Raw genomic sequence first — 24988 nt, forward strand, 5'->3', positions numbered from 1 at the left:
TCCTTCTGTCTCTCTCATATCAGTCAATGAGAAGTGAGCCAGGTAACATATCGTGGGGACACTTAAGCAACATATGAAAAGCCCATGTGCTGAGAACCACATCTCTATCCAGGAGCTAGTAGGAGCCGTGGCACACCCACAAGCGCAAGCACTACTGTGAAGCTTTGAAACACATCCACCCCTAGTCACAGCTTCGACAGCCCAGCCGACAGCTTTCCTAAAACCCTTGTGAGAGATCTCGAGCCAGGACAACCCAGTTAAACCACTATCAGTTTCCTGATCCACGGGGATTATGAGATAATAAATGACTTTTGTTTTAAACTGCTCATTTGTTATGTAGCAATGAATAACCAAAACAATATTATTATTGAAGTCATTTACAAAGAACGACTGCAAAATCGTATTTTAAGGATTTTTTTCCCCAAGACTTTTCAAGTGTTGAAACTTACTCCTACTTACATGTAAAATCTTTAGTTTTTGTACTTTGTAACTAAGGCTATATTAATTTAGTGGAACACACAAAATCTGTTTCTCCATAGCTAAAAAAAAGCTTTTGGTAAATATTACTTTGTTGTTAGGATAACTAATGGAACAGCAGAACAAGGCCAGAGGGAGTATATGAAAATATTCAAGGTAGCTTCAAAGGGAAATTCTACCTCTGAAGATGTGTCCCTTGCAGCCATCAGTGATGTGATGGAATAAATAGAACCATTCATATATAGTTAAATTCTCAATTCTTAACATTGTCTAAGGTTGTCTGATCACAATAAAGCAGGTACTAAAACTTTAAACAAGAGGAGTAAATGCTTTATAGAATTATACATAGGATCTTAGCATGAGGAAAGTGAAAGAAGGGGACGGTTAAGAATTAACCAGTGGGTTGGTGAACAGCGGCAGATGGGTTAGATAAGAAAGATTGGACCAAATTATGGAGGGTAGGATTTAATGGGTTATTTGAACTGTAGTTACTAAGGAACCAGTTTAGGATTGTGAGCACTGGAGTCATGTGAGGATAGTGATGTTTTACTGGCACCCTCTCCCATGGAACAAGATGGCAGGTGTTCTCTTGTACAGTATAGGTAGATTCCCCAGACTTTGCTCTCTCTCGTAGTTAGCATCTGTTACTGGTTATACATGCAGTGGGCAGTAAATTCTTACTGTATGTTATTAAAACTCGTGGAAACTTAACAGTTCATGAGCAAGCATTAAAGGAAATGATACTCCTTTTGGTGTCAGCATTGTTTCTCTTCTTTTTCATTTGTGTCACAAGGTTACGTAAGTGTCTTTTATGTTGGATTAGGTGATGGAGTTTATTCAAGGCAAGTTTGTGTGAGTGTGCAACTGAGAGTCATATTCAGCACAGGGAAAAGATGTTCAGACAGACCCAAGGACAGACTTGCCTGTGCCACCTACCAGCTTTTAAGTTATTTACTCCAAATCTTTGTTTCTTCAGCTGTTATTTTGGGGTAATGATGCCTACCTCAAGGGGTTGTTGTGAAGATTAGCTTTCTGGACCACTGTGAGTACTCCGTGGATGTTAATTTTCATTCCCCTTTGGTAAATAAGGCAATAACTTCCCAGTTAATTAAGCCTCTTGCAATTGAAAGATAATTAGTAGCAAAAGAAATCTCAAAATCAGGAATTTGCATGCCTTGCCTTTTTTTAAAGTCAATATTTGTAATACGTGTTTAAGTCTTCCTGTCTGCTGAATAAAATTCCAAGACTACATTGAATTTATTATATGAATTTATTTTCATAGGGTCTGTAAAGTCATAAAACATAGGTGCTTTATTCATTGCTTTACTTACAAAAAATACACACACACATTCACAAATTTGTCAAGACATTTAGGTTATAGTTTCCTTCCAACCCATGTATCCCAGAAAGAAAACATTCTTCAGAACATTTGAAATTCATAAGCACATTGCCAGCAGAATATTCTGCCAACTCCTGAGCTAAAACCCCAGGCTTTCAAATATTTGTTTGCTAAATAAAAAGGAGACAAGCTATTCTGCTGCACCTCTGCTGAAATAATTAAAATGTGAGTTTTAATTATACAATATGTTGAATAAATCACAGCCATATAAAAAGAATGTCTGTTATTAAAAATAAAGACATGTCTTTTTATTTTTGCTTTTATTTGTATCCTCTGTTTTCTAAAAGCAAACTAAAAGAAAGTAGGTAAGAGGGACACTTAGGTGACATCACAATCTTTTGCAAGATTCAGAAATATTTTTCAAAATGTCCTGTAAGCACCGGGCCAAGCATGGACCCCCTGATTTTGTTCATATGTGCCATATAAATGTATATCTTTAAGTTCACTACTTGACTGAAATGTTTTTGAAGGACCAGTTCACCTAAACCTTACTGTGTTGTCTACACAAATAACTATTAAATTTGTGATCATGCATTTTAACTTTTTTCTTTGCATATGAAGGATGATTTATTGCTCAAATAAAAGTATACACTTATCACTCCTGGAACACAAATATGAACTCAGATCACTGTGCTAAAATGAGAATTGAAGAAAATCAAATACGTTTATCTTTCATCATTTGCATCAATAGCTGTAAATGGCTATAAGTAAATTATACATGAGAAAAAAATTTTTCACATATTGAGTTACAGGGAAGTCATTCTGGCTTTTTACATGAGCTGAGTTTTATGCTAAGTAGAATAGCCTATTTGTGGCCTATCAAACATACCCTGTACATCTGCTTTAATTATCAGAGAAAAGAGCACACTGACCAGAAGTAAAGAATGCCCATGTTAAAAATAAAGATTAATTACTTCTCTTCCTTGGGACGCCAATGCTGGTGCTCCTTTGATAATGACTCCCTTCCCAGGTGCGAAAGCCATACCATCTCCTGTGCACATGCGCATCTGTTTTGTTTTTTTTTAAATCTTGAAGAAAGGTACCCTTGGCTTGTTTCATGTTCTTTGTCCCGACAAGATATAAAACTGCTGAAAACCACGTGTCTTTGGGGCAGTTTCTCAGAGATCTGGGAAGCCGCCTTTCATGCTATAGTTCTCAGTTTAGCTCAAATAGAATTCTTTCCTATGCTTATTATTAATTGTTTATTGATTATTTTCATCTATATATATGTATATGTGTGTGTGTGTGTGTGTGTGTGTGTGTATGAAATCCTGCTGTAAAAAATACATGATCAAAGTGTTAAGCTTATAATTGCTTTTACATTTTGCACATTTGGTTGGGTTAAAAAAAGGCAGGCTGGGGAGAATAAAAAAGGGAATTGTTTCAGAGAAAAGCAAAAAAAATCCTTTAAAAAAATTAATATTAAAAAAATACCACCTTCTGAGTCAAAATAGGTTCTCCTGGGAAAATATGGCAGTTAAGGAAAAAAGGGCACATATCAGTAGTTCTGAGTGAGTCAAGAAGTTATTATGGCTTCTTTGCTATCTTCACTGTTGTTTGATTTATATATTACCGTGTTATAAAAACAAACTGGTTTATAAATTGTTAATAATCTCTGCACAAGTACTTCAGTGTAGAAGATTGTAATTTGTTTGCTTTTGCTTTCTTCTCCCTGAAAACAAAAATTATTTATACCTAAACAGTCATGTCTATAACATCACTAGAAATTAATTATCAGGTGGCAATGAACTAAACAAAGCAAAAGTCAGAAAACAACTATATTAAAGGCCTCTAGAGCTGGTAATTTTAGCCTTACCATTCTGGTTTGTTTTGTTTTGTTTTGTTTTGTTTTGTTTTTTCCTTTAGGAGGTGGGAAAGAACCAGGTAACCACCGAGTCTGTCCAGGTGCCCAGCTGAGCCCCACCCCCAGCCTAACTCCTTAGGCTTCTTCCGTCTGCATCCTAAAAATACTTCCCCAGCATTTTCTTGGGGATACATACTCATGATTGGCTTTAATAAGTGTTGAAGGATGTTCTCCAGTGTAAAATTAAAAAAAAAAAAACACGTTTCTGATGCCCAAATATTTAGGCTGAAAGAGCAGGACTTTTATGAATGAAAGTTATTGATTATTTTCTACAATATTATTCTCTTATTCAAGCGTGACTTGGATCCCAGCCTCATGAAGGTTTTGGTAGAGAGGCTAGTAGGAGACAGAGTTGTGCTGCAGGCCCGTGAAGCCCGACCTTGAGCTTGCTTACAGAGGGCATGCTTCTTGCAGTTCTGCCCCTCCGCATCCCAGCAAGCCCGATGCCTTTACTCACAAATAGCCAACCTGTCTCCTTGCTGTGAGCAAGGCCTGTGTATTAGCAGAATCATATTAATGGTGTTACAATAAACCTTTCAAGCACTTCTGTTATGGGATGAGATCAAGGCAGTAAAGAAATACATGACAGATATATATTTTTATATATATGCATATGTATATATGACTATCTATTTAGTCAAATGCATACAGGAATTAACAGTCTAGATATACTGGTACAAGCAAGTGAATGAAACCTTTTACAGTTTTGTTTTACTATTTCTTGCTGATTATTCATTATCCAGTTAAGCTCAAAGATTGCAGCGAAAAGTCAGCGTTAGATGCTATGTGAAAATAATGTGAAATATTTATATAAAGGTCTTAAATGAACAGCTTTTAAGATGATAGCCATTCAGTAGACTAAATGGTATACTTTGAAAGTTAAAATCAAAGTCTGGGTTCAACTTTTCTATCTTTAGCAAAAATGATAGTGAAATATGAGGCCACTTTATGTGGATTTTTATGTTTAAGGGATTACGATCAACTGTAACTTACTAATGGGAAGCAGTATAACTCAAGAAATTATTACAATCATTCTGTCACTCAAGTATTTTCCTTTCTAGTTTTCTGTTCCCTTCATCACTGCCTTAGTTCAGGTCCTCATCATCTAATTATTTTGACTATTAAAGCAGTCGTCTGTTTTCTTTGCCTTCAGCCATTTCCCCACCCCAGTCATACCTTCACACTGATGTCAAGTCAGCCCACAGCAATATCATTTCTATACTAAACTTTCATGATATTCTTTAGCCTTCTACATAATGACCAGTCCCTTAAACCTAGCGTTCAACACTTGATCTTAACAGACTTCCCAACATTGCCATTAACGTATGTTTGCATCAAGGCCATAGTTGACCGTTTGGGGCACTAGGTTTGCTAAAGTCAAAAACTGATATTTAAATTCCTGTTCTGATACTTAACAGATTGCTGACCTTGGATAATCCAATGTACTGGAGCTTGTCATGTAAAATAGGAATTTAGTGTTTGACTCTTATGTTTGTAAGTCTGTTCATTATAGAAATAGGGGTAATGTTAATAGTAGCAGCAGTGGTAGTGCAAGTAAGTAATGTTAGTATTAGTGTTGGTGTAGTGTACGAATACCAGTTAACTCCCAGTCTTTAAACACTAATATATTTTTAGGTATTGTGCAAAATATTTGATATACATGTTGGTTAATCCACCAACAGCCTTGTAAGTAGGTTATGTTAGACCCACTTTACAAATAAACTGAACCACACAGAGGTTTGTAATTTACTGATTTCTCTACAGGCTATAGCTGAGTTAGGATTTTTAATCTGGCCTGTCCAAAAAGACTTAAGAAGAGTTAAAATTAACTTCAAAATCCCATGCACCGCAGTACTAATGCATTCATTTTTGGAGAGAAGTTCCATTGTTTCTCAGATTCTCTGAGGAGCTTGTGAGCCCAGAAGGGCTCAGAATCACTGAGCTAAACATTCAGTTTCGTAATTAAGAACAAAGGGCTTGGGGAAATTTATCTTTTGAGACCCTGGCACTTCATATTGTCTGGCACACAGTGGGAAAATCAATTACCTGTTAAGATAAATTGTTTATCAATGATTCTGTAAATAGTTCCTTACACATAGAGGACAATTAGTAATTACTAAAATAACGTATGTCACATAATTGGGGTGATCTGGAAATTGCAGCACGTAATACCCAGATTATTACACTAGTCATACTGAGAATTATGACTGGATAAACGGTACTTATGGTTCATATACAGTAAAAGGGCATGTAATTAAAATCAGCTCCTGAAAAGTGACTTTGCAATTTATTTTATGATGACTTTTTGTTTAAGCAGACAGTAAAATTGATCTCTTTTGCTCTAGCCACAGAGAGAGGAAAGTGAGCTTCCAGAATCATCCTGACCATTACACTGAGCGGCCAGCGGGGAGAGTGCAGCACAGATAAACCACACGTGACTAAATGACGTGGGACGTAATGAGAGCGTCCTTAGACTCTAGCTAGGCTCAGCAGGAGACGGGAAACAATTCTTGTCAATATCGTGGTGCCACTAGCCACAGCCAACCTTGAGATTTTTAGGATTTTTTTGAATTTAGTGAAGACACGTCTAATCCACTAAAAGCAGGCTTTCCATCCAAACTACAGCCTAAAGGAGGAAAACATTTACCTCGGCCTTGATTACCCAAATATTTTCCTAGGTGTCCGCCTTACCTGGCTAACGTGGACCTGAGTTGTTTTAAATATATTGATTTATTCTAAAGTGTGTATTAAATTATGAACGATGAATGTTTGGTAGTCGCATATCTTTGAAAACACCTTTACTAGTTTTTGGAAGACCTATTAAAAGGCTGTTTGCTTTCCTTATATTTTAAGTGCCTGGTGTTTAATTAATGCCTTATTAAAGTAGACAAGAGGCATCCTTCAAACCTACCTGCATCCAAACAGGCAAACTGTAATATCCCCAGCAAACCCTCCTCAACTGACGCAGAATTGCTTTGAAATAGAATTTGAAAATGAAAGTCAATGTACTCTGACCTTTCTCCTAACTGTAGCAGTACTATTTCCTTTCCTTTTGAAAATATTTTCTTTGCTACAAGGCTTTTAGATTTAATTAAAAATTAGAGGCAATGGAAATGATTAAAACATTTTGAGCAGCCAGAAGTGTACTGAGGAAGTACATTTTAAAATATTAAGTTTAGCACTAATTTAGTGGAGACAAGAAATAGAGATTATTATTACAGACGTGTAGAAAGAGCTCTGATGCAGGTGGCTTGGCGGGGTGGCCCTCATCTCTTATGTGCACACACAGAAGACTTGAGGAGATGTTTAAGGCTGAGAAAAAAAGGAGAAATCCATTTCTTCAGCAGACTAAGTTCGGGGTTATCAGCCTAGACTATAAGGGGCTTAAATCAGTTCCTACTACTTACTGGGTGATTTTGGCAAAATCACACACTCTATGAAAGTCTTCATTTCTTAATATATGATAATAACAAAACTAATACGATGAGACTTAGTACATGTGAATATTAACTGATATTCTTCCTGTTGCTTTTATAACACTTTATAAAGACTTTTTAAAATTATTCTAGCCTTGGGACATCATTAATGGTACTATATACAACCAAACCCTTTAAAGGTTTGAGAGTATATGAATGAAAATTAGATTTGTCATTAAATAAAACTCAGTCTAATTTATCTGACGCACATATCAGTGCTGTTCATAACTGTAACCTTCAGTGCATTATATTTGCTTATGTTAAGCAACTAATAAATAATTGCAATAATAAGGCTTTTTATTTTCAAACTATGTCTGACTTAACTGGGAGAAAGCATGCAGAGGAGGAGCCAAAGAATTATTCTGGAGCTTGAGACCCCTGGGGGCGCAGCCCAGCCCAGGTAAGGTGCTGAGGGACAGTGAACAGAATGAAGGCAAGAGAAGGGCACCAGGCCCTTGAGGAACGAGAAGCTTGATGGAAGACTGGAAGTAGAAGAAAGAAATGTGAGAAAGTCTTACCCAAGATTGGTTTCCACCCCTCCTACCTGGCAGAGCCCAGCTGTGATCCAACTCTTGTCTGGAACTAGACGGCTGGAATACAGGGTAGAGCCCAACTCTACCTTGTAAGGGCAGCCTGACTGAGCAAGCTCTGTAGCCCCTGAACATGTTATTGGTAGGAGGAAGTGAGAAAATACAGGTCATGAAGTTTCAATGACAAATCCAATGATATCATTCTGGTTCATAATAAATGCTTAGTAGATAGTATTTCCTTCTTGGTCTTTTCTTCACATGCCAATCAGACTTTTCTGGCTCTTCTTCAGGGACCACAGATTTTGTTAGTCACCAAGAGAGTAGCCCTGTCTTCAGTGAATTGCAAAGAGAATAGTAAAGGTGAAACCAAGGTTTCAGGTTTTCCACATTGGAAAGAAAACAAAATGTGCTATATTTATACAATGGAATACTATTCAGCCATAAAAATGACAACAACAATAATGCCTTTTGCAGCAATGTGGATTTCCCTGGAGAATGTCATTCTAAATGAAGTAAGCCAGAAAGATAAAGAAAAATACCATATGAGATCACTCCTATGTGGAATCTAAAAAAAAAAAAAAAAAAAAAAAGGAACATAAATACAAAACAGAAACAGATTCATAGACATAGAATACAAACTTGTGGTTGCCGGGAAGTGGAGTAGGAAGGGACAGACTGGGAGTTTGAAACTTTTAGATACTCACAGGCATATGTAGAATAGATAAACAAGATTATACTGTATAGCACACAGAAATATATACAAGATCTTGTGGTAGCTCACAGTGAAAAAGAATGCAACAATGAATGTATGTATGTTCATGTATAACTGAAAAATTGTGCTCTACACTGGAAATTGACACAGCATTGTAAACTGACTATAACTCAATAATAATAATAATAAAAAAGAGACAGGAAAATAGCTGATCTTTAGATTTTCATCTTTAGAAATGTTCAGCCACCCACTTTCCCTCAGACTTAGGGTCTCTGCCAAAGTTTTCAGTTTATGTAGAGGTGATTGGACTAGACAATGTTTAAGGCCCTTTTTCATCTCAGGAGTACTGTACAAATACTAAGACTCTTCACAGTAGCTTCCTTTTCTGTTCAGTTGTTTTTGTTTGTTTGTTTGTTTTTGTTTTTCAGTTTTTCTTGCCTATCTCCTAATCCTAACCAAATGGTGAGAAGGTAGGGTGCTCAAATGTCCCATATTTCTTATCTACTGCTGTGTAATATATTCCCCCAAACTTAGCAACTTAAAACAATAAACATTTATTATCTCACGTAGTTCTGAGGGTCAGGAATCCAGAAGCAGCTGATTCAAGATACATCATGAACATACAGTGAAATTATTGGCTGGGGTTACAGTTATTTGAAGGGACTGAAGAATCTACTTCCAAGCTCAATCATGTGGCTGTTGGCAGGAGGCCTCGGTCCTCCATGTGGTCCTCTCCCTTCTGTGTAGAGCTGTTCACACAACATGGGAGCTGGATTCTCCAGAGTGAGTAGTGAGGGAGAGAGAGAAAGAACCAAGGAGGAAGTTGTGATATGTATTGGGACCTAACTGTGGAAATCAGATGCTATCACTTCCACCACAGCCATCAGAGACAATGCAATACCAGGAGGCGGCAATTACTTGAGCCGTCTTAGAGTTTGACTCCCATGTATTTCTTTTTTTTTTTTTAACATTTTTTTAATTGAGTCATAGTCATTTTACAATGTTGTGTCAAATTCCAGTGTAGAGCACAATTTTTCAGTTATACATGAACATACATATATTCTTTGTCACATTTTTTTCACTGTGAGCTGCTGTAAGATCTTGTATATATTTCCCTGTGCTATAGAGTATAAGCTTGTTTATCTATTCTACATTTTGAAATCCCAGTCTATCCCTTCCCACCCCCTCTCCCCCTTGGCAACCCCAAGTTTGTATTCTATGTCTTATGAATCTTTCTGTTGTGTATTTTTTTTCAGATTCCACAAATGAGCGATCTCATATGGTATTTTTCTTTCTCTTTCTGGCTTACTTCACTTAGAATGACATTCTCCAGGAGCATCCATGTTGCTGCAAATGGCATTAGGTTGTCAGTTTTTATGGCTGAATAGTATTCCATTGTATAAATATACCACCTCTTCTTTATCCAGCCATCTGTTGATGGACATTTAGGCTGTTTCCATGTCTTGGCTATTGTAAATAGTGCTCCTATGAACATTGGGGTGCAGGTGTCATTTTGAAGTAGGATTCCTTCTGGATATATGCCCCAGGAGCAGCAAAACATTATCTGACGTACATCTCAAAAATGTTCTCCTAGGGCAATCTACCCAAGCAATAGAAATAAAAGCAAGAATAAACAAATGGGACCTAATTAAACTTACAAGCTTCTGCACAGCAAAGGAAACCATAAGTAAAACAAAAAGACAACCTATGGAATGGGAGAAAATTTTTGCAAATGAAACTGACAAAGGCTTGATCTCCAGAATATATAAGCAGCTCATACGACTTAATAAGAAAAAATCAAACAACCCAATCCAAAAATAGGCAGAAGACCTAACAAACAATTCTCTAAGAAAGAAGTACAAATGATCAACAGGCACATGAAAAAATGCTCAACATCACTAATTATCAGAGAAATGCAAATCAAAACTACAATGAGGTATCACCTCACACCAGTCAGAATGCCCATATATTTCTTTAGCTTCTCAACTGGCAAAACCAATGTGCGAATTGTCTGAGTGGACCGAGGTTTAAGAAGATCCTGCCTCCCTATCTATCACACACTGGCGTAATTTCCACTAATCAAAAATTTGATGATGATTTCTGAATTGTATTTCTAGCCATGGATTTCAGTATTTTTAATTCACATATTTAAATATTTAAAATTATGAATTTGCTCAAGTTTGTTCTCATTTAACCTCCAAGTAAATATTAAGAGTTTCTATGCATCAGAAGCTGTTATTGTGGTCTATGCAAGTATGATATGTGTCACAATCAAGTTATGTACAAAAGACTAAGGATACACAGAGACAGAGGAACTAAATTTACTTGGGGAATTGGAGAAGGCTTCACAGAAGGGGTGATTCTGAGTTTTGTTTTAAAAGATTAGTAAGATTTTGTAAGACTGACAAAGAGGTAAGCAGAAGATATATATTAGAAAAAAAATGCTGAGGTTTTGCAAGTTTCAGAAGATGACATATAGAATGATACCATCTTTTTAAAGCTATAATTTATCTAAATCAAATATAGATGTTTGATTAAATATGAGCAAGGGATTGAGAAATTGAAAGCTCAGGCTAGTGATTGCCCCTGGAGAGACTGGAACAGCCAAAGGTGTGAGATAAGAGAGAAACCAGAGGTGGATTCAGTGGTGCTAGTGTTTGAATAGGTTTATAGGATTATAATGTTAGAATTACTTATAACAATTTTAAGGATGAAATATTGTATAGTCATTTTTGACATTCAGGCTATGTTGTCGGCAGAGGGAACAGCATATGAAAATGCATGGAGGGGGTGAAAGAGCTTAGAGTAAAATATAAAGACATAATTATGACAAGGAAATGATTAATAATGCATTATATGTCATAGCAGACAGTTCAGGGTTCTGAAATTATATTGGAGAATACAAAGGAAGGAAGATTAGAGATTCAATTGAAAGCAACAAGCTCAAAACTGGAAATCTTACAAAAGAGGCAAGTACTATTTCTGTATTAAGAATCAGGAAGCTAATTTCTCCTTTGTTGCCTGCATAGTGATAAGATCAAGGCATACTGCAACTGAGAATCTTGAATTGTGTGAATTAATGATAAGTTACAGGAACAATTATTATTTTCATCATTAGGAAAGAGGTCTGGTGCATTTTAATTGTCTAAAAACTCTTTATGTGCCAACAACTTTCATTCCAAGTGGAATTCAAATCACAGGGTGGTACTTCATTTAACAGCTTACCCTTTAAAACCGTTGTGAAGCTGAAAGTAAGGTTTAATTATGTTATTGCCAATCATCTGAAGAATGGTAATTACTTGGAGGTATTGGCCAGTATTTCTGATTAAAAAGCACTGTGGCAAACTCAAGAGGTCATAGGTTCATACCGTGAGCCTATTAATTTTCTTCTAAAGCCTTGCTTATTCTTCAGATAAGGAATAACTCCACCCTTAAAAATGGTGCTTGGAAAAACTTGATTGACCTGAAGAGAACAGATACATGAAATGTAATATTTGCTATTATCACTTTACTTTTTGGTTTTGCATTTCTCTTACTAATCAAAAAAAAATTATTTGTGATTAAGAGGCTATTTTCCTGGGAGAGATTTGAGGCACTTGTTAATTCAACAAGGTTCAAAGTGTTGATGGATGACTAAAAGCAGTATTTATCTGACCCAGAGTGACAGAATGAGCTCCTATGTGTTTATCTAAGAACAAAGTTCAGGATACTTTTTCTCCAGAGAAGCTGACGTAATATACAAGAAGGAAGGTTATGAAGGTTGGATATTTTTTTCTTCTTTTGAAGAATAAAAATAAGATATAATTTCTCTAAGGCCACCTTGGGACTGTCTGACAAAGAAGTTGTATCTGTTTTGATGAAAGAAGACCAGGAGAGTCTGGAGGGATTTTCTGAACCAGTGCTATCATCTTCCTGACCTCAGTTGTCACCATAGCTTCCTGGCAACCCTGAGTGCCAACTCTTGAGTCTTCTGCTCTGGGTTCCACTGCCTTGTGTTTTTGTTGGTCCTTTGGCTGCTTGATAGATCTTTGTTTTTTCATGAGGTCTGTTCTTGACAAAACATCTCTTTCACTTCTAGCTCACTGATGGCACATTCTGGGCATCTTTCCACATGGAGTGGGGGGTGGGCGTGCTCAGAAGCTAAACGTACACCTGTCCTACTACTTTGCATGTTATATGCATTTGCACTGAGTCTTGTCAATATCAGATTTATATCTTAACGTTGGTGCCTCTGATTTGATATCACAAAGATGTTCTTTGTACAGTTGGTGATAGATGTTTAACATGTAAAAATGCCTGTGACTCCTTTTCTTTCCTGTCTTCCTCTGGCCTGTGAGTTTCCTCTGAGACACAACCCTGATGTCTTCTTGCCTCCTTCATTCATCAAATGCCAAGTATCTGTTGACATTTATTGAGGAATTTATTGACATTTAATGAGTTTTGATTGTTTAGTTCCATTGTCTGAAGCCATATGAGGGTGGTGACCTCCTCAGTCTTCTCTCATCTCATCTCATCTCATTTTCTTACCACTCCATGATAGTCAGAAAATAATTCTAGGGGTGGAGGGGTATAGTTGGTAAAGGAGTACAAAGTTTCATTTATAAGATGTATAAGGTCTAACAATCTAATGTGTAACATGGTGACTATAGTTGATAAACTGCATTGTATAATTGAAATTTGATAAGAGACTTCTCAGGAAAGAAAGAAAAAGAAAGAGAGAAAAAGGGATAGAGAGGAAGAAAGGAAGGAAGGAAGAGAAAAAGAGAAAGAAAGGAAGGAAGGAAGAAAAAAGGAAAGAAGGAAGGAAAGAAAAGAGAGAAAGAGAGAAAAGCGAGAAAGAAAAAGAAAGAGAGAAAGAAAGAAAGGAAAAGAAAGAAAAGAAAGCAAAGAAAGCAAAGAAAGAAAGATAGATAATGGATGGGTTAACTAAGTGAGAGAAATTCTTTCAAAATGTATACGTATATCGAATCATCATGATGTATGTATGCTTTAAATATCTTACAATTTTATTTGTCAATTATATGTCAGTAAAACAGGGGAGAAAGAAAAAATCTGAACCATATTTAGGTGGAAACTTCATTGTATTCTTTACTGCACAAATTCTAATTAGTCCTTTACTCCCTGAAAACCAATTCATTCATTCAGCTCATTTAAAGGTTAATCACCCACTATACGTCAGGCAATGCCTTTGAATTGAGGACTCCAAGATAAAGGATGCACAATTTCAGACTTTAAAAGTATTCTAAATATATGGGGAAGATTTACCCTAAGATGATGCCAAGAAAATGCTACTAATTTTTATGATAAGGTGATGCACAAAGGACTGTGGGAGCCAGTGAGAGCACATGGTGACAGCACCCATTGGGGGAAGGATGTCATAGAGAAGGTAGCCGTTGAGTTACGTCAAGTCAGCTGGATAATGAATCCAACACATTAGGAAAGAGAGGCTGTGTTTCAATTCCAGAAAGAAGCAGTTAATGGAGACACCTTAAAGACTGAACAAGCATATACTTCCATGATTAGAAGGTGAGTCACACAAGGAAAAGAAATGGGAGATAGTGTTGGACAGGAGAGGCAAGGGCTTATGGATGATGGGTCTTGGTTACCTTGCTAAAGAATGTGGAAGTATCTTGAAGGCAGTGGAGAAATAGCAAACATTTAAGCAAAGGCAGTTACCAGCAGTTGTCCTTTCCACCACTATATATTTTTCCCTGTGTCCCTTCTGTAATTTCACTCCTTGTTTTCTCCTTAAGTCATATTCTTTAACTCCTTTAAATGTATTCTTAAGGTATTGATAATCTCTTACATTTAATATCTTGGGCTCACGAGGCTCACCTTTAGGTCCTTTCGTCTGTTCATCTGAGGCAGCACAGGATGCTCAGGGCACCCCTCACCCCTTGGTCTCTGATTCCCACATGACTTGTACACGGCCATTCCTGCCTCCAATTTCCTTCCTTCTCTATCTTCTGAAACTGTTCAATCCAGAGAAATTACAAGTCAATCATCAACAAAATCTCATTAATAAAAAAATTTTTTTTAGGATGTTCCCTATAGGTTCTTTTTTGTAACTAAAATTGGTCTCTCCATTGACTATACTCCTTCTCTTACATTCCTTCAAAATGGCACCTGTTTTCTTCCCCATATTCCTTCTACGGCAGGACTGGGGTCATAGTACATGTCCTCCTTTTTTCTTTTTTTCCTTTTCAATGCTTCTTCATAATCATATTCCTCCCCCTTCTCCACAGAAACTTCAAGTGTTGACTATTCCATCCACTGTTTCTCCTTGCTGTCGTCCTAACTTCTAACCCTCACGTCATTCTCCCTGTCCCTTGATCATTTCATCTCCTGGTTTGATCCCACCCCCTTCAACACTTCCCTTATTTTCATCCTGGCTCAACAGTCATATAGATACTTTCTCCAGCGTTCAGCCCTCTGAGTTACTGGCTTCCCCTCTCCAGTGAGTTTGTATCCACCCTAACTCAGAGAGTCACTGCCTTGGCCTCACTCTTACAAACGTCAATGTCACATGCCTGCTCTGACTACCCCTGAGCAGCTCCACTACTCAGTAAAAGCTCCCACTTTGCAGCTCACTCCTGCTACATCGTGACTCCAAGTCTCCTTTGACAACACTAAACTTCAAGAGTTGATCTTAAATTGATCATATCACCTTATCTTGCCACAGACCTCCTTCAGTCCATAATGTAATTGCTTCTTTCCTTACATGACATAAATACCATGGTGTGGAAAAAGTCACCCCGTTACATATACCCACTGATCCTTGTTTTTTTTTCCTCTGCTTTTTGCATTCACTTAGTGATGCCAAAACTTTGGTGAAATTAGCACTGCCACCTGATTATCTGCATACACACAAGCTGAGTAAGACTTGGGGACAAAGACATGCACAGTGAAACCAATCTCACTTGAAATTCATGATCATGAATGCTGTCTGGCAATTATTTCATATTTTCCAAGTTCATTTTTTTATAGCTACCCTGTTCAAATATTTCAGACTTTCTTCTCTCTCCATTTTCCTCCATATTTTTATCTCAGTTGACAAAATCTTCCAGTTTCACTAAGCATTATGAAGAGATCTTTTTTAATCTTCCACCACCACTTCTGCCCGCCTACCAGACTCTGTGCTCTTATATTTCACCCTCATTTCTGTTACTGTAATTTGACAGTCCATGCTCCTCCTTTGTGCACTCACCTATCCCAAGTCTATGCTTTTAGCTTGAACCTGCCCCTGAGTTCCGTATGCCTATGTGGGAATTCATATATGTATTTGAATCTCCAGTTGAATATTTAAGAGGCATCTCTAACTTAACACTCAAAGAATGAGTTCCTGGTAGTGCTACCCATCTCTCACCTCAACTGGGGGAAAAAATAAAGGCAAGAAAAACAGATTTTCCTAGGGTTGGCTGCATCTCAAGTGACTGGCATTTTCATTCTTCTAGTGGCTGGTGTTAAAAACCATTGTGTTTTTTCTTTGAACTTTTTTTTTCCTCACATCTTCCATCTTTAAGAAACCATATGGTTCTCCTTGCAAAAAGCATCAAGAATTTTACTGCTTCTGCCTCCCTCCATTACTCCCACTGTGGTCCAGGTCGTGAGCATCTTTGCCCGAATTATTGCACTAACTTCAGAGATTCAATCGTACTGCTTCCCTTGCCCGCTGCACTTGATTATCGAGAGTAATCACCAGAGTGATCCTGTCAAAATGTTAAATCAGATAATGTCTCTCCTCTGCTCAGAAACTTTCAGTAATCCCCGCTGCTGTCAGACTAGAAACCAAAACCATTACTGTTATCTCAAATTCCATATACACTCTAGACGCCGTTTCCTCTCTGACCTCATCCTTTCTCTGCCTTATCATTTCTCCTTATCTTTTTTCACTATGTAACCATCCTATGCATCTTACTTTTCTGTTGCATTTTTCTCTAGTCTCCCCCATTATAATGTAAATGCTAGGAGGGCAGAGGTTTGGGGGGTATGTTTTGTTTACTACTGTATCATCAGAGCCTAGATTAGTACCTAACTCATGGTAGGCATGCAATAAAATGAATGGATGATTTAACGAATGAAATTGTTTTCACATGGCTACATCAGAATCAGTTATGCATGCTAATTTTTTATAGCTGTGTGATTTACTGTAGTAATTAAAAGGATGATCTCTGAAATCACACTGAGAGAAATTTGAAATCTATCAGTATCTTACCACGTGATCTTGCAAGTTGTGTGTAACGTCTCCAAGCCTTGTTCTGTCATTTTTAAATGGACATAATAATAGTGACTGACTCATTGGAGAATTCTAAGAATTAAATGAGAAAATACAGGTAAAATGTTCAAAATATCCAAAGCGCCGTTAGTAAACTTTTAATAAAGATAGCTAATATTTTTATTAAAGCTGACACATATTATATTATTTTTCTTTTGACTTCTGTTTATTTTCAAACCCTCTAATTTGTTTCACACTGGTAGTCAGTCAGTTATTCTTTGAGAGTCAGGTGGACCCTAGAAGTCTGAATGGCTCATTTCAGTGTGTTAATGTCAGACAGGTGATCGGCCCTAGGGTTTCATCCATTTCCCCCGGACAGAAACTCCAGAATGGAAAAAGTGTTGGTTATAGGAATCGTAGAAGTTGTTGGGAAAGAGTTTTCCTAAAAATGACACCCAGGAAGTTTAGTGAAATTATTTGCATCTGTAACAAGTCATCCACATAAAACTTTACATTTCACATTCAGTCCTGTTAAGTTTTTCACTTAGGAACATAACCCTTAGAAAAATAACAGCCCAAACTCTTTGATGCTCAACTAAATTTTTGGAGTTAAGAAATATATACGTAGGATTGTCTCTTTGTCTCAGGAGTTATTGCGATGATCCAGGAGTGAGCAACACGGTGGGGCCATCAGCAGGGGTCTGATTGCAGAAAGTCAGACCACGTGTCTCTGAGAGTTTGCACCAAAGAGACTTCACTGTGCACACTCACCACTAGTAGGGGAGTTTGGTTTTTTTTAATGAGAAACAGACCCTCTAAGATAATTATGTTTTTGTTCAGATTGTGTATAAATTGATCAGATTTTGTATTTACAGAGTCAAGTCTAGAATCTTAGGCTTTATGACTGCTAGGCTATGGCTGTTATTTTACCCCACTATATTCCTATATTCTAGGTTAGTAAGAAAGAGAAGCCTTAGTCTGGGAGTTCTAATAATCTGAGTTCCAGTTGCAAGTTCTAGTCTAGTTCTTAACAAGACTTGCCACTTCTATGCCTTAATTTACTTATCTGTGTGAAAGGAGGGATGGTACATGCCCTGTGTCTGTTGCTGAATTAGTGTTATAATTATGTTCAACATGAAAGTTACGTGCATGAGCTGTGTGCTACGTACTTGCTTTCTCATTGGAAGGACATTTCAACAATTTCTGATGCTCCTGCTCCTTCTTCAACTTTTATTCTTTGTTCTTCTCTTTCAGTTCCTAATTTCTGTAACTTCATTATCAACACCTCCACACCAACCCCTCCCCCTTTTTAAAATAGCATATTGGATTTTGCCAGTAGGTAAGGCAATAAAATCACATTGATAGTTGGAGTAAAGAGCTCCTCTTATTTCTCTTGGGTAAAACGTTGATAATATCAAACTGACTTTTCAACTCTGTACTTGGACGTTAGTTACCATGGTGTCTTTTCTTCTCATTTTTGCAGGAAATGACTTGTTTCTCGTAGCAGTTCATGAACTGGGACATGCTCTGGGATTGGAGCATTCCAATGACCCGACTGCCATCATGGCTCCGTTTTACCAGTACATGGAAACTGACAACTTCAAACTACCTAATGATGACTTGCAGGGCATCCAGAAGATATATGGTAGGATATCACTAATTCGTTTGGCTAACCTTGCAGTGAAGTCCGGAATTCCTGCTGTGTTTTCTCTTTTTGACATAGGTGCTCCACGTGTATTAGAGAGACAAATATTGAAAAAAAGCGATATGGTCTATTGGCAAAAGTCTTCTGTCAGTCAGGTTTGGTTGGCGACAGCCCAGATGTCAGAGTATGCAAATGATGGAAAGTCCATGCACCGATAAAGTTTTCTTATTGAGTTTAAATAAAACCTGAAGTTATAATAAAGATCTGATAAACTTCAGTATTTAAAATTCAGGTAAAAATGTAATAAGTGAATATAAACAATAAAATCAATGAGAAATAGGAGACTTTCATATAAGATACTAAGACTTTGGTGAAAGCTGACAAATTAACTCTCAGTTTACGATAGTTGATGTTAGATGGCTCCTAGACACATCAATTTAGAGGTGTGAAAATACTCTTGTGACACGGATGTAATAAAATGACCTCAAAAGCATGTAATTATTGTCTAAGAGCAAAAGGTAACAAATGGCTAAGTTTACTAATACATAATTCAAACTAAATTTCTAGTAGGGTCAAACCATTTTAATTTATGGGCTTCAGTCAATGAATGCAAATTAAGAGGAAAAGGAGAAAGAATATTACCCATGTTTACTGTAATCCTAACTCCCTCAATAGAACCATCGACCTTTATGAAGACATTTATTTAACACAAAATTGTTAAGAACTTGACATTTATGATTTACAATTAGAGTATATGCTTTACAAAAGTAATGAAGTGATGCTCATTTTACAATACAAAGACAAATGTGTGCTGGCTGTATGTTAATATCCAATATCCAGAAGATGTCATTTGCATTTTTAAATAACGTAGTTGAAGTTCACTAATTTGTTTTGCATTCATTAGTTTTTCAATTTCAGTGTCTCAGTGGTGAACATTCTCTCAGGGTTAAAATAAGTTTTGAAAGAAAGGTCAACTTCTGTGCTGCTGCTGAGAAAAGAGAAATGTCTGGGTCTCAAACCCAAATAGCTCCTATGTTGAATGAGCAGCGTATGCTGTGTGTGTGTCATCAGAAATTCTCCCTGAGTAGTTAACTGAAAAGAGGCTCTTTCTCATGACCTCATGAATTAGTCGTCTAGACTGAGGGTCTGCAAGAGTATTCTTGCCATATCTAAATATTAAGTGTGAACAGCTCTGTATTTCTTTTTAAAAACATAAATCCTTTGAGAAATGATGCTTTTACATCTGTACCAAATTACATATGTAAACTTTGGCGTGATTTAGAAACCTCGTTTTAGAAATACTTCTTCACATCAATATTTTACTAGTGGTCTTTTAATCAATAGGTCTTTTAGATTCAGTATTCAAATGAAACATTCTTCTAGCAATTTGTCAAAACATTTCATTAGAAGAAAATAATGAAAGTCAGGAAAAGTTTACCAAATACAGTTAGAGACATAGGATAGAAGAAACTTTGATTTGTTAATGTTTATCTGTTAGAAATATTTGCGTAAAATCGTCTATCAAAATCTAAGATTAACTTTGGTAAAGCATGCATTCATGGTTCCCAGTATTCGTTGTAATGTATTTTTTATTTATATACCACCTTCTTCCAAAAAAGTTCTGAAAGCAGCTTTTCCAATAAGGATTGGGGTGAAGCGATTTAAAAAGTCATTAAAAATTAACAGAGAAAGACTAGTAACTTGGATCCAGAATTGAGCATGATGAGGACAGATTCTGATAGACTTGGCAGTGGTTTGTTGGGTAAGATGGTTTGTTTTCTCAGAAAATATACAACCTTAAAGACCTCTTAGCTCACTTAGTCTGCACCCTCCGCTTGTGAGTGACTGTCCTCTGCAGCGTATTTTCCAGCACTAGGGCAGTTTTAAGTGAGCCAAGTGTTGTCCTCTGTTTTCGAAAGGTCCACCTGACAAGATTCCTCCACCAACGAGACCTCTGCCGACGGTGCCCCCGCACCGCTCCATCCCGCCGGCCGACCCCAGGAAGAATGACCGGCCCAGACCTCCCCGGCCTCCCACTGGCAGGCCTTCCTATCCTGGAGCCAAACCCAACATCTGCGATGGGAACTTTAACACCCTCGCCATTCTTCGCCGTGAGATGTTTGTTTTCAAGGTAGGAAGCTGTGATTTTTTTTTTCTTTTTGGAACGGTAGATCAAGTGTCTACATGAAAACAAGTCCTCATTCATTCTAACACTACCTTCCCAAACCTCTTGCAGTTAGGTTCAAAAAAAAAAGAAGCATCTTAAAAAATAAACGCACAAATGGACTTAAATGTCTAGCAGAAGAAGATTGTGGTAACTAACGTTCTATTTGGGGAATGCATTGATGTCAGCAGAAACTGAAATGCCTAGAAATGCGAGGCTGAAAAATATGCTGCATGTTATGAACAGATAAAAAAGCATAATTTAAATCATGAATAGGAACTAATAGAGATGATTTAGTTGGGAGCTTAGCCACTTCCAGGCGCACTGCAGCTCCTCTATCTTTGGTTTGCACATCTTTTTCAGATCCTTATAATTTCCTTTGACAATTAAAGCGTTGCTGTTTAAGAGGAGCATTGATCATTTTGTTTGAGGTCTACCAGTAGCCATTTGAGTTAAATTTCCTCTACGAGACCATCATTTTGATTTTATATATACGTGCTGTTTTCTTTAGTCAAGCATTTATATATCTAATTCACATTATTTTTTAAAAGATTACAAGCTAAAACTAATCTTACATTTTGCTAAACGTGTTTTTCAATGACATTGAGTTCTCTGACAATAACACTAAAAAGTCAGTGTATAAAAGTGAGTTACATAATATTAAAAAGTGAATATAAGTGTAATACTAAAAAATATAGTTCTCTCAATATTTGTAAACCAATCTTAAAGGTTAATGAAAAATGTTTTTTGTTGGCATTTGTACATTAAAATAGCCACATTTTTACCCATACCATCCATTTAAAAATAAAACAATGTGCTCTCTTTTTAGTGGACGTGAATCAATAAATAATGAAATATTGTCCCACTTATACAGAATTTTCTATCTACTAGAAGCTGTACTTTGAAAATATAGATTTCATACAATTTTTAATAGATAAAGTACTCTGTTTCCTTTATTGGAAGCTAAAATTTGGATTTAATATAATATGCACAAAAGCATCATACTTTCCAGGAAAAATCAATGCTTTTGTTCAAACACATGAATAGGTTTTTTAATTTATAAATGCTCTTCAATGCTTAATTAGCTATATCTTGCTTAAGTAGATTAATTAATTTAGATTCAAGGAGTGAAAAAACACTTACTCTCTATGTATACATATATATATTACTCATTGCAGCTAAGCCCACAGCAACTAGTTGAAATGAAAACAAAATGCAATAATTTGTTTATCCTGCAAGATAGCAATGACAACTGAAAAATTTTCTTTTCACTGTTCTGGATGAATTTCAACATCTAAGCTTTATACCTTGATATTATGGTGCTGTCACCAAAGTTTCAACCCTATCTGAGACTATGATAGGAAATTGGCTGTGGTTACACTCATTTCTTTCTTCCTGTCTGTCTAATTAAGTTACCAGCCTCAGAAGAGACCAGTATCTTTATGCCTAGTGATCATTTTCATCAACGTTTTTGCTCTGTGCATTGAGAGAGCTTAGTGAGTGCTCTTGACTGACAAAATGAGATCCTGTGATCACTGGTTCCTGGAATCAGAAATGAATAAAAAGCACGTAGACTGACCCTCAAATGAAATTCAGTAGCAGCTATTTTCAATGTCAAAACAGATGTGTAAAAAAAAAAAAAACAGGAAGCCCTGTTTCTCTAAGCTTTCCTGTTACCTTGGATTACTCAATCAAAACTCTCTTCAGGACAGAGTCACTACTCTGAATTTGATTTCTTTGTTTCACGACTGCCTGCTTTTTTTTCCCCTAAGAATAAATTCTATTGAAGATATCTTCTTTACAATTTTTTATATTCATCTCCTTTTGCATCTGATGAGTATTATGCCCAGGGTAGTTTACGAGGTATCCAGGATGTATTAATAGAAGGTAGCACCCTGTCTTTATGGAGCTCATACTCCAGGAGTGAAGACAGACATGAACCTATGTACTTTTAAGATACAGAAGGAAAAGGAGACATACAAAGAATGTACTGAAATCTAGTTGAATCGATAAAAAAAAAAATTGGACCGAGAAAAGGCTGAATTTTGAGAGAGACACATACTTAAAAGAGATTGGCATTTGGCATACTAAAAAGTTGATGTATTGAGGGAGAGAAGATAGACATATTAACTCTAGTGCAAAGTGATAAATGATATAAATCAGAAATACACAAGATTTGATCAAAGGAGATCAAATAGTGGGTGATCTGATTGATACCCGCTCTTAGTTAGCAGCCACGTGAATCGGGTAACTAATAACGTGCCTGAATGTAAGCGAGGCACTTTACATCGACAATCTCTAGAGCTTATAATAATACTGCAAGGTGGATGGTATTTTCTGTTTTACAAATGAGAAAACTGAGAATCAGCGTAAGTAGTGAGTCCTAGTTATGAGGTTTTCAAGCAGTAGTCACTAGTTGAACACATGTCTTCTTGATTCCCCAAATCTATGTTTTTTACCCTAAACTTTGCTCACTGAAAGAGTTAGGGAAAGGTTCAAAGACAGGTGGATTTTAAGCTATATTTTAAAATAGGAAATATTCAAGTAATGTTCCTTAAGCTCCTGAGGTGAGACTCCGTTTTAGGCACTGGCAGTGGAGCAGGAAACAAAACAAGCCGGACCTTGGGTACGTGCAGCCTGCGTTCTAGTTTTGAAAGTGGACGTGTGGGAGAGAGTGCTTCCCACACAGGTCCTGCACCTGTCACGGAAGGCTGGGGGAAGGTATCCACACTGACGGAGCCCGCAGATTCTGTCTGTCACTGTTAGTGACTCTTGGTCTTCTAACTTCTTCCTCTGTACCCATGAGGTCTAGACGACCTTTACGTCTGAGTTAATGCCATTTCCCCACACTTGATCTCCTGTCTGAAGTTACTCTCTGCCGGTCTCTCTTGTGCACACCTCCTTTTTACATTTTCCTTTAACTTGCTCATCATTGGTTTTCACAGTTTGCTCCTTATGGGCTATTCCTTCAAGGACGGGTTAGGATCACCCACTATCTCACTCTTACTAACGTAACTTAATTTTCTACTTTTCTTCATTACTAATGTACGCAAATTGGAAACCTCTTTGTCTCCTCAACCCTTATCCACTAACACTCATTTCACTTTATTTTTAATATCTGGGGCTCCTCTGCAAGCTTCTGCTTTTCCAAAACTTCCATCCTCAGTGTCCTCCACATGTCCCAGCCTCTCTATTCATCAACCCCAAATCTCTTCCCAGTGATTCTTAGATTTATTCTCTTTCATCCAGTTGACATGTTTTTGGTCTCTATATTCTCTGATTATTTCTCATTGTACTGTGCTTCTTAACTAGATTATAAATTTCTTCCAAGCAGGGGATGGTTCATGTGGGTTTCATTGTGCTGAGGCTAATGGATAGAGATCTCAGTATAATAATTATGTAATTAAACTACAGCCAGTGTCATATTTATACAATAGTAATCAACCAATATGACATTACTGAAAGTATTTCATTCTGGTACCTTGTTATCCCTTGCCCAAGATCTCCATGAGTATTAGTTGCTTAAATTTTGTATGTATGATTTTTAAGTCAAAAGTAGGAAAATCTAGATATAACTAATAGATAATAGTGTCAGGTAATTTTATTTTCTTATTAGAAAGGAGCCTTTCTCTATAATAGGAGTTTCAGCATAATTCTTTTGGTAGCAAACTTCCTCTTAGGAGATATTCGATATACATTTAGCTTTCTAGGCATTCATTTATTTAACGTGAATTCACCTGGATATGCTTTCTATATGGGAATATAAATAAATTATATATATTAATATATATTATAAATATAAAATCCATATGTAAAACATTTATGTTTATAAAATAAATATTTTAAATATGTTTTTATCAACATTATTTTGTTGATCTATTATTATTTATTTATATAAGGGCACATTTATATATTCTGTTCTTATGAATGAGAAAATTGAGCCTTCCATGCAGCTACATTATCTTTGGGGAATGTAAACCACCTAAAGCAAGGAAATGAAAATCAGAACAAAATGTCAAGAAACAGAGAAACAAAATAGCAATAAGAAGAGAAGTTTTGTCCTTATTATATAGAAGGCGATTTTTAAGAGTGTTCCCTGAAGGATGTAAGCTGTGTGTATTACCTGACGCCGCCCTTGTGGCTGAACTGACAACAGTAGCGAGATCTGATTGTTCAAACGAATACTCTCAGAGTTCCTTTGGACAAGATAGAGACATTGACTATTTAGTGATGCAGTGGTGTGAAAGGAAAGGGAAAGCAGAATCAGCCAAGCTTGTCCAGGATATGCTTCGGGACACAATATTTTCCAATTTTACATATGGAATAATGCAGGGTAACTATATTATTCCTAAAGCTGAGGACAGTTTGCAGAGTACTGTATCCAGCACCTCAAATCCTTTTAGCGCAAAATTAAAAAAAAAAAAAGAGAGAGAGAAAAATGGATGGTTCTATTGGACTTCTGATCAGTTCTTTATATCAAGGGAATAAGCAATGGTCAGTGCTTTA

The 24988-nt window shown here is 36.7% G+C and overlaps 1 protein-coding gene across 1 annotated transcript in view; it reads left to right on the forward strand.

Annotated features, from left to right (window-relative positions):
• The window catches only part of MMP16 (matrix metallopeptidase 16), a 275059-nt gene that overhangs the window by 181394 nt on the left and 68677 nt on the right, over nt 1-24988 (forward strand). The window contains exons 5-6 of the mRNA XM_006202357.4: nt 18157-18318; nt 20238-20449. Coding sequence (XP_006202419.1) covers nt 18157-18318; nt 20238-20449 — 374 coding nt within the window. The remainder of the gene's footprint in view (nt 1-18156; nt 18319-20237; nt 20450-24988) is intronic.

Source organism: Vicugna pacos, chromosome 29 (genome assembly GCF_048564905.1).
Source record: "Vicugna pacos chromosome 29, VicPac4, whole genome shotgun sequence".
In the NCBI taxonomy this organism is placed as follows: Eukaryota; Metazoa; Chordata; class Mammalia; order Artiodactyla; family Camelidae; genus Vicugna; species Vicugna pacos.